Here is a 14931-nt window from a genome sequence, read left to right on the forward strand (position 1 = left end):
TTGAGAACGCAGATTCCAACAATTTAACCCCTAACATGCCACAATTAATGCTAATCACATACACAAGACTGTATTATGCCATAAATAAAGTTGTAAAGAAACAAATAAATAAACAGAAAAAAAATTCCTTCTCTTACAAAGTCCTTAATTTATATATCCACACCCATAACAAACTGTATGATAAAATTAACACAATATTTATCTTGCACAGGGAGCATCATTAAAAAAATGACAAAATTGCATTTTTTTTTATCTCATCTCCTAAAAAACTGAATAAAAAGTAATCAGTAAATAACGTGTGCCCCAAACTGAAAACTACAAGTCATGTTAGAGAAAATAAGTCATGGTACTACTCTGTATAAGGAAAAATAAAAATGTTCTAGGTCTTTGAATGCAGCGACACAAAACAACAACAAAAAATGCTGATTCTGCAAAAAATAAGCCCTCATACGGCTATATCAATGGGCAAAACAAAAACATTATGCCTTTTCAGATATGGAGATAACAAAAAATATTCCTAAAGTCCAAAACTGGTGTCATTAATTGTCACTCATGCTTTTGTACAGGTGTTGTTGTCAGTGTACTGGCCGATGTACCAACAGTGTATCAGGAATACCAACTCATACTTCTTGGCCAGCCACAATTTATACCAGGGGAAAATTTCACTTTCAAGGTACTGTACATTGCCATTGTTTAACTATTGGATTTAATGTTATACCTACCATTAAAGTGGACCATGCCACTGCTATAGGGCTCTGGGTAAGAGAAGGCACTAAGCACTGAACTTGTATTCTTCTCACAGTTAGGGCTCCTACACACATGAATTTTGTCTGGCATTTTTTTACCATTAAAAAAAAATCGAATAAGCTCATGCATTTTTTTTGTCTATTTTAGTGGTGTTTTTTTTTCTCCAAAATGGCTGTGTGAACTGTGATTTTGTGGTAAAAAAAAACAAAAAAACACCAAAGCAAATTTGTGTGTTAAAGAGGTTGTTCCCTTTTTTGTATTGATGACCTATCCTCAGGATATGTCCTCAATATCAGCTGAGCTGGGAGGGGTTGGGTCGACTCCCGGCACTCCCGCCAATCAGCTGTTTGAAGAGATCACAGCTTGTACTGGGTGCTCTTCTCTGTTTACCTGCTCGCCATATTGCAAATGCATCAGTGAGCAGGTGTAATTACAACTCAGTGGTTTGAAGAATAGAAGTGAGGCGGCTCTCTGTTGGCAAGAGGATGGATTAGGTGCTCAATCCAAACAAAGCGTACCCAACGCTTGTGGTAAGGAGATATGTGTAAAAGTAGAGGGATGGCACTCAAACAACTGAGGTGTATGGAAAAATATTCATTTAATGAGGAATAGCTGATGTTAAAATATATCAGATATAATGGCTGTGTATGCACATGATTAAATAAATCAATACATGATGGTAATAGAGATAATAAAAGAAAATAAAATAAAATAAAATAAAAAAAATAAAAAAAATAAAAAGACACCAAGTAAGGTGGTTCGATGTCAATTCAATAGAAATCGGTTGAATGTCAATTCAATAAAAAATTCAATAAAAAATTCAATAAAAATCCTGCTGGAAAAAAGAGAGAGGAATCCTGTTGGAAAAAAGAGGGAGACACTCCGCTGAAAAAAAGGTCACTTCCAGTATTATAATGACCAATAATATCCTAGTACAATGTCAATAGTGTATAATCCTGTTGGAAAAAAATTGTATAATCCTGTTGGAAAAAAAGAAGAGGTGCTCCTGGTATGGAGGGAGAGGAGATAGTCTCGTAAATCTGTTTTATCAACCTGTTTTGGGAGAGAGGTATGTACCTTCCTAAACAGGTCTAATTCATATAGCCCAAGATTTTTTAGGGTTTAGAGATTAATCCGGTTTCGGTCCAGTATTGATGGGCTGTGGAATAAAGACTGCTTTGTAAGCAGGTACGTTACCCTCCTTGTGGTTGTTGGTGCGCTGATCAGCGGCTCCTGTCCGGGCGGCGATATCCACGTGTGCCGTTCCCGCTCTCTGGTGTCTCCGGCCGTTAGTTGTTATTAGGTGTCGTCACTTCCGGTGACGTCACCAGCGTTCCTCGGATCTCCCGCTCAGTGCTGATGGAGCTTGCCACGTGGAGGCTAGTGGCGGGAAGCGGAGGCGCTGTAGTTTTTGGGTAGCTCCGGAGCTGATCTGTAGTGGTCGGATCCTTCTTGTTTCGTTGCTAGCTAGATGACATAGACTTACTCAATGCCCATACGCGTTTCAGAGCTCACTGCTCCTTCATCAGTTTGAGCTACCCAAAAACTACAGCGCCTCCGCTTCCCGCCACTAGCCTCCACGTGGCAAGCTCCATCAGCACTGAGCGGGAGATCCGAGGAACGCTGGTGACGTCACCGGAAGTGACGACACCTAATAACAACTAACGGCCGGAGACACCAGAGAGCGGGAACGGCACACGTGGATATCGCCGCCCGGACAGGAGCCGCTGATCAGCGCACCAACAACCACAAGGAGGGTAACGTACCTGCTTACAAAGCAGTCTTTATTCCACAGCCCATCAATACTGGACCGAAACCGGATTAATCTCTAAACCCTAAAAAATCTTGGGCTATATGAATTAGACCTGTTTAGGAAGGTACATACCTCTCTCCCAAAACAGGTTGATAAAACAGATTTACGAGACTATCTCCTCTCCCTCCATACCAGGAGCACCTCTTCTTTTTTTCCAACAGGATTATACAATTTTTTTCCAACAGGATTATACACTATTGACATTGTACTAGGATATTATTGGTCATTATAATACTGGAAGTGACCTTTTTTTTCAGCGGAGTGTCTCCCTCTTTTTTCCAACAGGATTCCTCTCTCTTTTTTCCAGCAGGATTTTTATTGAATTTTTTATTGAATTTTTTATTGAATTGACATTCAACCGATTTCTATTGAATTGACATCGAACCACCTTACTTGGTGTCTTTTTATTTTTTTTATTTTTTTTTATTTTATTTTATTTTATTTTCTTTTATTATCTCTATTACCATCATGTATTGATTTATTTAATCATGTGCATACACAGCCATTATATCTGATATATTTTAACATCAGCTATTCCTCATTAAATGAATATTTTTCCATACACCTCAGTTGTTTGAGTGCCATCCCTCTACTTTTACACGTAATTACAACTCAATCGTCCCATTAACATGGACATTTTCCTGAGATGCATACAGAAAAGATTTCTGTATATATTTTCAGTTTTAATTGTAACATGAGACACAATAGAAACAAAGGAGATTAAGCAAGGAATATATTTTGTGCTTTTTCCATGTTTAGTGTTCCATTTATGGGAGATGTTGAGATTCAAATGTAGTAAGCCCCTAGTGGTAAGCAGTCAACATTTCAACTCTATGCTTGTATATAGTTCAAGTATAACTGGCAATTTTTATTTTTATTTTTTTGCTAATGTGTAGGGACAGAGATAGGGAACATTTTTAATTTCACAGTTCAATAAATGTACCCCTATAGGTTTATTGCTTGCTGTAGCTCATTTTTTATGTGCCATTTTGTTTTCTTGTATTCATTGTAGGTTTTATAGAATATAATCCTCTAATCTTTATTTACACCTCTGAGAAAATGTTTAGATCTGACTGCCAGTTGAATAGACAGAAGCCATCAATGTGGATTCCACCCAGACTAAATGTAAAAGCACAATTTAGATCAGTATAGAATTTGTATGCACATAGCCCACTCTCACAGCTTTTGTCCGGAGTCATGGAGTTCTACTTGTTTCAGAAAATTTCTAAATGGTGACATTCAGGAAATGCTGTCCTCGATGATACCACAACAATTTATATAATTATCATAATGTCTGTTTGCCTTTTGATTTGTTTTTCAGGTTGAGATACAAAGGTTTGACAATAAGAACTTAACTAAGGAGGAAAAGAGTAAAGTGGTTTCTGTAAAAATAATGCAGTTTACAGGAGACTATGTAACTCAGAATGACACACTGCAAAATTACACTAATCTAGAATCTGCCATTATTGCCATACAAATTCCTATTCTTCAGTCAACCCAATTCTTACAAGCTGAGGTGAGTAGAAAGACAAATATTTCTTGTAGAACTTGAAGGAGTTCCAGAGACAGCACCACTCTTGTCCATAACATGTATATGGTATTGCAGCTCAGCGGCTCATTCACTTGGAAGGTGCTGTGCTATATACAGTCAAAAGTTTAAGACCACTTGAAAAATGGCAAAAAATCATATTTTACATTGTTGGATCTTAACAAGGTTCCAAGTAGAGCTTCAACATGCAACAATAAGAAATGAGAGTGAGACAAAACATTTTTTGAGCATTCAATTAATTGAAAATAACAATTAAACTGAAACAGGCTGTTTTTCAGCTGATCAAAGGTTTAGGACCACATGCCTTTAAAAGGCCAAATCTGTGCAAAAATGTGGATTCATTGTCATTTTCTGTCAGGTAGTCACACGTTGTGATGGCAAAGGCAAAAAAACTCTCCCTTTTTGAATGTGGTCAGGTTGTTGAACTGCATAAGCAGGGTCTCTCACAACGCGCCATCGCTGCTGAGGTGGGACGCAGTAGGACAGTCATTTGGAATTTCTTAAATGATCCTGAGGGTTATGGAACAAAAAAGTCAAGTGGAAGACCCCAAAAAATTTCATCAGCACTGAGCCGGAGGATCCAATTGGCTGTCCTTCAAGACACTGGACGATCCTCGACCCAAATTAAGGCCCTTACTGGTGCTGACTGCAGCCCCAAAACCATCAGACGGCATCTGAGACTGAAGGGCTTCAAAAACATAAAACGTCTTCAAAGACCTCGTCTCCTTGAACGCCACAGAACTGCTCGTTTGGACTTTGCAAGAGAGCACCAAACATGGGACATTCAAAGGTGGAAGAAAGTTTTATTCTCTGATGAGAAAAATGGTTTCCAACGTTACTGGCATGACAAGCAGATCCCACCTGAGATGTTTTCTACGTGCCACAGTGGAGGGGGCGTCATTATGGTCTGGGGTGCTTTTTCCTTCAGTGGAACAATGGAGCTTCAGGAAGTGCAGGGGCGTCAAATGGCCGCTGGCTATGTCCAGATGTTACAGAAAGCATTCCTCATGACTGAGGGCCCTCGCCTGTATGGTAATGACTGGGTTTTTCAACAGGACAACGCTACAGTACACAATGCCCGCAGGACAAGGGACTTCTTCCAGGAGAAAAACATCACTCTTTTGGCCCATGCTGTGTGTTCCCCTGATCTAAATCCAATTGAGAACCTTTGGGGATTGATGTCAAGGGAAGTTTACAAAAATGGAAAACAGTTCCAGACAGTAGATAGCCTTTGTGCGGCCGTCTTTACCACTTGGAGAAATCTTCCCACTCACCTCATGGATCGTTTCGAAATCAAGCATGCCGAAACAAATTTTTGAAGTGATAAACAATAACAGCGGAGCTACTCATTACTGAGTTCATGTTTGGAAGTTGTATTTATGTTTTGGGGGGTTTATTTTTTTTTTGGAGGTGTGGTCCTAAACTTTTGATCAGCTGAAAAACAGCCTGTTTCAGTTTATTTGTTGTTTTCATTAAATTGAATGCTCAAAAAATGTTTTGTCTCACTCCCATTTCTTCTTGTTGCATGTTGAAGCTCTACTTGGAACCTTGTTAAGATCCAGTGCAGGCCGGAATCAGGGCTGCAAGGCTGGATGGAGGCCTGGCATGACTGGGGCTTGGAGGGAGAGGATTCGGGGTTACGAAGGGTTAAGAAGGAAGGATAGTGACGGTTGGGATGGAGGTGTGGCTAAGGGCATAAAAGGGATAGCAAGGGCGGGAAAAGGGGCCATTTTGTAAGGACAGCAGTGTGGCAGCAGCCCCCGCCCACCCACCCCTTTTGTTTTATTTTGGCTGCTGTTTGCCTGGGTTAGGTGGGGGTCCGTGAGTGTTTCTTAGTGTCGATGTTAGGCCAGTGGGTTGCGAGTGGATTACGGGTGGTCCGGCAGTGATTGGAGGGTGAGCCTTGTCATAGCGGCCTGGGGCGGTGGGGGGTCCTTGGAGTTGGTGGTTATGGTGGCTCTGGCATGGTGGGGAGGGGACCAAAGGAGGCTCTGGATTCCCCAGGTACTGGTTTAAGGTGTGATATGGCCGGTAGCGGCCCAAGTTGGTTGCCCTTGGTTACCGGTTCCTGCCTCTGAACTGGCGTTTATCGGCTAGAGGTAATTTAACTGAGGGAGGGGCCAGTTATCCGTCATTTATGGGGCTCCAAGGACCCTCCCCGTGTTGGCATTCATGGGTTCTGGTAAGGTTTTAGGGCGGGTTTTAGTTATGTATTTATGATATTTATTTGTATTTATGTTATTAATAAAAGGCTGCTGTGGCCATATAATCCACTTGCTGAGTCTGTCATTATTGGGGGGGGGGGGGGGGGGGGAGGAGTGGAGTTTAAGAGGTAAGCAACTCGACAATACGCCGGTCAAGCCATGCTAAATATGATTTTTTGCCATTTTTCAAGTGGTCAATCTTTTGATCAGGACTGTATCTGGAAGTGCTATGTAAAACCTTTCCTTTGTATTACAATGCTCTCTGCCTAATATATGCAAATAATAAGTAATACTTTTCACGTAGGTTTATTACCAGAACAGCAGTCAATCATTCTACTTTTCCAAGTCATCTGGGCTGAATGCTTTTATCAATCTGCAAATATCAGAAACAGTTTTAAAGGTAATAGAAGTTATAAACAAGCGTATGGTTATTTGTGATATGTCTAGTAAGGTATTTCCCCTTTCTCTGTATGCTTCAAAAAGTTGAAGGGATTCTTTTTTTAATGCAACCCTCCAGTTAATAATAAATGCACGCGTAATCCATAATTAAAATACCTGGTCCACTGCTTGGTAATAATCCCTCTGATTCTCAGCCCCCTCATCTGTAAAATGGCCACCAGCTTCTCAGAATAATCTGTGCATGGTGCCTCTTGAGTTTGGGGTCTACCAAAGCACAATATGCATTAAGAAGTCTAAAGTTGGTGGGAATTTCACAGAAAGGAAGATTGGACTGGAGTCAGATAAACAATTACAAAGCAGGGTGCCAGACATTTTAACTATGGTATGTATTTACTGTGACATGCCTATTGTGAACTGGCAGGTTGCTTTAAAGGCTATGAACATTTTTTATGATTGCTTTGTACTCTTTTTGAGCTAAAATAATTTTTTCTTTTAAGAGTGATTTTTATAAAGTTTTCATATTCAAAACAAATACAAAGATGTTATAACATAAAAATGTAATTACAGCGCTAATAAGAACATGTTATGAATATCAGTAGTTTACAGTATTCAATTTTATTGATTAATAATATTCATGTAATGTTACCGTTTAATATTATCGGCAATATGCTGCAGTTAAACTTTATTATGAAAGTGAAATGAGTTTTGCACAACAAGTTATAACAAAGAATAAAACTAACATAAATTCCTCCATTTTAGTAATTCTCATTTAATCATTTTTTAAATTGGTCTTTATTAAACATTTTAAACCCCTTTCTCTGTACATCCTTGAGATTTTCTAGTAGCAAGCTCTGAATTATTACTTTGTGTCGTCAGGCAGCTCAGCTGACGGCTCCTTATTTCTGACCTCCTAAATAGTGATGGACGAACATCTGCCGGGACGGTTCGCGAATGCAAACGTGCGAACACGATCAAATGTTTGCGAACCGCAAGTTCAAGGCGGGTCCCATTCATTTTAATGGCAGGCGAACCTGAAAAACCTTCAGCTCATATTTGCAGCCAAGAAATAATTACTAGAAGTGCACAAATAGCCCCACAACATGGACAGTGTCATACTAGATGTATTATTCGAATTTGCGATCTCCATTCATTATTTTTTTCAATGCGAAATATCGGCAATATATTTTTCGCGTACGCGCATGCGCAAATGCACTATACAGTACCCAAATGCATTATAAAGAAAGTATATTGGTATATAACACTCTGCTTTAATCAGTTTTTTGGGGGGGACTGGTATATCATACCAGTAGAAATTATTTGTTCCAATAACGCTTGTCCCTCTATATACCTGCAGTATCGCAGCAGAACCGCACACAACTGCCGCACAATACAAATGCACAATACAAATACTAACATAGAAAGTATATTATAACATTGTACAAGGAAGGCAATTCATTAGAATATACATAAAGATAAAACGTAACCTTTAATAATGTTATTATGAGGGTGCATTCACACGTCCGTAAGTGTTTTGCGTATCCGCAAAACACAGACACCGGCAATGTGCATTCCGCAATTTGCGGACCGCACATCGCCGGCACTATAATAGAAAATGCCTAATCTTGTCTGCAATTGCGGACAAGAATATGACATGTTCTTTTTTTTTGTGGAACCGAAGCACAGATGCAGAAGTGCGGATCCGCAAATGTGGAGAGCACATTCCGGCCCCATTGAAAATAAATGGGTCTGCACCGTTCCGCAAAATTGAGGAACGGATGCGGACCCATTTAGCGGACGTGTGAATTGAAAAGATATCCCTCAAAATGAAAATAAATTAAATTATTAAAGTTAAGCAAAAAGCATAGATGTGGTAGGCAATAACAAGTGCTCGGCGGCACTAAATCAGGTGCTCGGCGGCACCAAATCAGAAACCATAATTCCTACCACAATCCGGGGGTTCCAGTGCACATCCATGAATCCCGGAGGGAAAGAAAAAAACATCTATCCCTGGGCTAGATAATGATGTGGTATTAAAGGACAGGGTGGGCAAAGAACTGTCCCTGATATTGCCCTACAGGGGGGTGCTATTCTGGCCCTGATAGCCTAACCACAGACCACCCGCCCTGATAAGAGCGACCCCGTCCGGAACCTTACCCTATATAAACATGCCCCTAGCCCCTAGGCCCCTGACTTCCAGGTGATCATTATATAGAGCTATGTGTTTTTGACTCATTATAAAAGTATATTATAAGTATATCGCACCCCTCTGTGTATCACACCTATCAATAGCACATCTATGCCAGTCCTTAAAATTACTTTAGTGGCCCTATTAGCTAGCGTTTGGTGTCCCTAACAGCCTGTCCCTGCTCCACACAGAAACCTCTCACTACACTGGCAAAACACTGAATGTAAAATGGCAGCCAGATCAGGTTTATTCATAAGGTAGGGGGTATGTCCATGTGCTGAAACGTCTCAATTGGCTGTCCTGTACCACCTGATAGATGTGTCATGGATCAAAGTTCTTCACAATGTAAAAGAATATGGCGGGCGCGAATATTATCTGTTTGCATGTTTGGCAAATAGCGAACACGCAAAGTTTGACGCAAAACAATCGCTGGACGAACCGCTAGGCCATCTTTACTCCTAAGCACTTATTCTAGCTCACTTCTTATCTTACTGGTAAGAATGTGGCTTAAATAAGTGTTTAAGACCTTTTAGTAAATTAGAGATAAGGTTTATTAGATGACCTGTGCAAAGTGAATGTGTGATTCACACAGCTAGACAGTTAACCCTTTGTGACAGAACGATATTTTTAATAAAGACCAATTGAAGAAATTATTTTTAACCTAAAAACATCTTCGGGGGCGAATTTTCTTTCTCGATTACCGATTACATTTTAATCATAAAAAACCTGCTCACGAAGATGTTGTTCCATCTGGACATTTATGGCCTATTGATAGGATATCCCATAAAGGTATGATATTAAAAGAAAGAAAAAATGAGGCTTTTTGTGGGCACTGCATGCTGAAGAAACTTTCCACTGTGTAGTCTTGATATATCCATTTGAGTAGAATAGCAACGCGTTTTTGGTCTAAACCATCCCTCAGGTATTCTGTAATGTTTGAGGGAGGAGCTGGTCCAGCCCTGAAACGTGTTGATAATCTACACAAATAAATGGATACACCAAGACTACTAAGTTTAAAGTTTCTTCAGTAAGCATTGACTGCGAAAAGTTTTCCATTTTTCTTGATTTCTTTTGATACTCTTCAACCGGATTTTTGTCTGGTAAGACAGCGAGGCAGCAGCTTAAAGTACCCTAATTTGGCACTTTGTGCTGTTGTGCGCCTAGCATAACACCCCAAGGTGAGTGGTTTTCATACCCTCCCTCTTCATTTGGTTACTCCAGGTATTGATTTATTCGCTTTCTCTGTACTTTATCAGAAATTTAGAAGGTAAACGTGTGATAGAATCACTGACCTAACAAGAAAAAGGGAAATTTCTTATGATGTAACAAGCAAAGTAACTGATAAATGCACTAATGTTGGAGAACTACTGTTCATACAAGACTAACCAAGTAACCTGTAATATCCAATGGTGACTTTCAAACAAAAATGCAAAGTGCAATCACTGAGATATTTATTAAGGGCAAACAAATGATCCTATCAGGAAAACACACTTAAAGGCTATGTACACCTTTGAAGTCAATTTTTTTTAATGATTGCATTTAACTTATTTTTGGCTAAAAATCATATTTTCAATTGGCCTTTATTAAAAATATTGAGCTGTTCAGTTACAAAGGGTTAACTGTTTTTCTAACTGTGTGACTGGTACTTTTACTTTCATTTTGTGCTGGTCATCTAATTACCCTTATTTCTAAACTTCTGAGAGGTCATAATCATAAACACTTATTTAAGCCACATTCTTATCAGTAAGATAAGGATTGAGCTTTAATAAGTCTTTATGATGTGAGAGAGCACAGATAAGAAGCCCGTCTGCTCCTCAGATGACGGAAAAAATAATTCCATATTGTTAATTAAGACCAATTACAAAATTTATTTATTTTTACTCAAAATAAGTATAATGCAATGATAAAAACATTTCCCCCAAAAGGTGTACATTAGCCTTTAAAATTACACCTAATATGTAACAAAAAAGGACGCCAGGATTACCTAGTGTCTGAAATGAAGAAAAAGTCCTGTATCAGGTACCAATGTAATTCCCCACCCTTGTTGGTTTGTCAGGGGACTGTTTAAAGAACATAAAGAACAAAGAGAGAAGCAAAGAGTTCCAAAAAGGATGTCCATAAACATGAATGGTTGACAGATGCTTCACAGCTTGACTTTACATTCATAATGTGAATCCCGAGCTAGTTGTTGGAGGACATATTCCTGTATAATCTATTCTACTATGATTTTGTTAATAGTGTTGATCACGAATATTCGAATCGCGAATATTGTCACTTCGAGAATTCGCAAATATTTAGAGTATAGTGATATATATTCGTTATTTTGAATATTCAAGATCTTTTTTTTCATCAGTAACTTCCCTTCTTGCTTGTTAGAAGGCTGCAATGTCTTTGTCTGAGCTTAGCAACATCCCTAGCAACCAATAGGAAAGTTGCCTATCCCTTTACTATATAAGAACCTCCCCAGTAGCCATTTTCTACAGTTTTTTTATAGTTCTGACTCAGAACTTCTGAGACAGACAGCAGTGTAATTGCTGTGCTCTGTCCTTTCCACACTACAGTAGATAGATAGTTAGATAACTATATATATATATATATATATATATATATATATATAATACAGATAGTAAGTGGGAGATAGTCAGTGTAGGTTATATCCTGATATAGTGTAGATGTTGCAGTGCAGGGTGTTAGGTAGTGTGATAGGTTCTGATGTCGTACATACATGTAGACCTGCTAAAATGGGAAGTGTCACTTATTGCGCCAAAATATTTGCATCATTAGTGCCTATTTGCACAATCGCAAATATATTGGAGCACTCTAACTGCATATAAAGCTCTTTTCTCCAGTCTCATTAAACTTCTAGCAGCTTGGAAAATGTAGCAAAAGTGACCCACGCCTGTATTTTGCACGCATTACGCAAATATTACTTTGCCGATTTTTTTGCAATCAAGAAAATCATCTCAAATTCACGAATATATGATGAATATTTGCCCAAATATTCGTGAAATATCGCGAATTCGAATATAGCCCCTGCCGCTCATCACTATTTGTTAATATTTCTTTATATGTCTTGTAGGTTGGAACACCATTTAATGTACAAGTTGAAACCTTCCCTAAAGTACAGGATATTTATTACGTGGTATGTATTATTTAAACATTAGTGGCCTGGGGGCAGCTTAAAACATCTGGCAGGTATGCATGGAACTCTGCAATAATGTTCCTGAACATCATTGCACAGAGATGGTTTCACAAGGGAAAGCTAGTTGTCAATGACATCTGGACAAGACCACTCAAATTTGTGTTTATTACAAAAAGTGTGGCAGAATGATGTGGTTTTGCATCAATTTTGTAAAAATCATGCAAAGAAGGCAATATGATCCTAAGCTTGTGATCTCACATGCACAAATATGGCTCCAATGCAGACGAACACTGTGCTGACATCAGGGGCGGATTGGCCATAGACCTTGCAGGGGAAATTTCCTGGTGGGCCAATGCCCACGGGGTTGCCTCAGCCCTCCTCACGACCGGCCAGTCGAAGTTTTTGGGGATGTATTTTGAGTTACTGGCAGTATTTTGTGATGGACTGTGGTATTTGGCTCTGTTGGGGTGGTATAAATGTTCCACAATATGGTATTGCTGGCCCTGCCTTCCATCAATTTGGACCCAACTACAAAACAGTGCCACTTATTTTTCCAGGGTCACTTTAAGTTCCCAGTCTGCCCCTGGCTGACATGCTGTTTGTTGCAGTTTTGTTAGTGTTTAGCTGCTAAATTGTACAGCTATAAATGAATAGACCTTTAATGGCCCCGCACTTTGAAAACAATTGAAACCATAGCATACTGATTGACACATTTTTGCCCACATCACATCCAAGTCTCGGTTGCAAGGTGATGGTATACTCCAAAAAAAAGACACATGCACACCACTTAACTATTCTGCTAGGGACCTCTTAGGCCTTGTCCCTGCCCCACCCACTTTTAATAAAAGTGGTAAGTGTGTTAGAAAAGTGGAAAAAAGTTTCAAAATTTTACCCAAAATGGGGCTTGTGCAAAAATTTGTGACATTTATAGTGCCAAAACTGTGTCTTAAAAAGGCAATAAATTGGCACAAGTCTTGTGCAATTTGGCGCAATTTGACTTTGTGGGAAAAGGGACAAAGCTTAGCCTAAAAGGAGTGTGGCTTCTTGGATAAGGGGTGACCTAAGATGTGACTTTTATGGCAAAATTGCACCACAGTTCTGGTATACAATTCAGTCTCGAAGTAAGTAACCAATAATTGGTAAAGAGTAAGGCCTTAGACAAAAATGTCTATCCCTGCACCACATTTACCATTCAGCCTTAGCCCCTTTGATAAAACTGGAGCAGGTCTAGAGCCTGTCTGAGGTTATGTCATCTATAGGATTTATTCATTTGGACTAGTGTTCTCTGAGCCTTATGTACCTACACAGCATATGAGAACATTTTGGAGGACATTTATCAGAACTGGTGCTAAGGAATACAGGCTTAGTTGCCTATAGAAAACAATCAGATTCCGTCTTTCATTTTCCAGAGTCCCTTTGGAAAAGAAAAGGATTCATCTCATTGGCTGCTATAGGCCACTAAGCCAGTATTCCTTTAACACTGATTTTGATAAATGTCCCCCACTATGTACCCAACTCATTCAAATGTTTTTTTTTTTTATTAGGTCATGGCCCGAGGAATGATTGTGTCTGCAGGAAAGAACAAAACAGCATTTAGTCTCACTCCTGACCTTTCCTGGATTCCCGCTGCACAGCTATTGGTGTATTATCTAAATATTAATGGTAGCTTTGGTTATGATATCCAAACCATCTCTCAAGTGTTTTCTGTCAACCCCACATTAGAGAACAAGGTACAATGTCTATTTCTATTAATTCTTTCATTAGAATTTAATGTGTCGTTATGTCAAAATGTTGCACCTATTCTTTATCTAGGTGACCTTATCATGGAGTAAAAACAGAGCAGAACCATTAGAAAATGTGTCCTTATCTATCACTGTGAAAGAGTCACGGTCTTTGGTGGCTTTGAAAGTGGTTGAGAAAAGTTCCATGCTTCTGGGAAATAGAGATGACATAAATGCAAGCACAGTGAGTATTCATGACGTACATTCAATCACGTCTTCACCCAAATATTAACCCATTACATTTTTTGCTCATGAATGTTCTCTTGTTACAAATATTCCCATTACAATAAACTTGGATTGTAACCAGCAATCATTAGAAAACTTTTTGGTCACCCATTCTATAGATCAGTACAGCAAAATATTTCCCTGCATTTTTCCCTCATTCCAGACCTGTCATTAATGTCAACTTGACTTCCATAGTGAAGCCTTTCTGTACCTCCTTAGAATATTAAACAGTGAAACAACTCTCCTACTCTGATATAGAATGTCCAAATAGGAGCTCCTCAAAACTCCTCAAAACTACTCAGAGGGTGTAATTTTCTATCTCAGGGTTTCCATTCACAAGAGGACATAGCATGGTAAAAGTAGAAATAAAGACGGGTTGTGAGACACATCTAGCTAGAAATACACCTTAAAGAGGTTGTACAAGAGTGAGAGGGGTGGGGGTGTTGCTTCGCCAGACATGTAAAGGGTAGCTTACTTATCTGCTTCCCAGCTCTGTCTCTGTCTCCTCCTGGTCTGCAGTGCTCCTCTGCGCTCAGCTTGCTAAAAACATCCAGTTTCATGGGTGCAGCCAATCAATAGCCACGGCGATAACCGGATCCATTTGTCATGGTGTAATGGGAGACGATCTCTGCAGGTGTAAGCTTCACTTTGCAGGTCGGCCAAGTGTATGTGTGTGGCTGGGGGAGGGCGGGGGGTGTAGAAGAGTTGCCAACCCCCCCACCTAATTTTTGACTTTATTTTGGTGCTTTCAAGAAGATAATAAACCCACCCATAGATCCTGATTTCCTTATCAAATGTTTCCATGTACATTTACTGACTTATATACTGCTGACATATTCCGCAGCGCTTTGCAGATATCCTCGCTTGCTGTCCCCCATGGAGCTCA

At 39.5% G+C, this 14931-nt stretch overlaps 1 protein-coding gene across 1 annotated transcript in view; it reads left to right on the forward strand.

Annotated features, from left to right (window-relative positions):
- LOC122934567 (CD109 antigen-like) overlaps positions 1-14931 on the forward strand; it is a 110795-nt gene that overhangs the window by 44154 nt on the left and 51710 nt on the right. Inside the window, exons 10-15 of the mRNA XM_044290137.1 lie at positions 567-673; positions 3882-4076; positions 6618-6713; positions 11977-12039; positions 13584-13769; positions 13852-14004. Of these exons, the coding sequence (XP_044146072.1) occupies positions 567-673; positions 3882-4076; positions 6618-6713; positions 11977-12039; positions 13584-13769; positions 13852-14004 (800 nt within the window). The remainder of the gene's footprint in view (positions 1-566; positions 674-3881; positions 4077-6617; positions 6714-11976; positions 12040-13583; positions 13770-13851; positions 14005-14931) is intronic.

The sequence above is a fragment of the Bufo gargarizans genome, chromosome 4, assembly GCF_014858855.1.
Source record: "Bufo gargarizans isolate SCDJY-AF-19 chromosome 4, ASM1485885v1, whole genome shotgun sequence".
NCBI classification, from domain to species: Eukaryota; Metazoa; Chordata; class Amphibia; order Anura; family Bufonidae; genus Bufo; species Bufo gargarizans.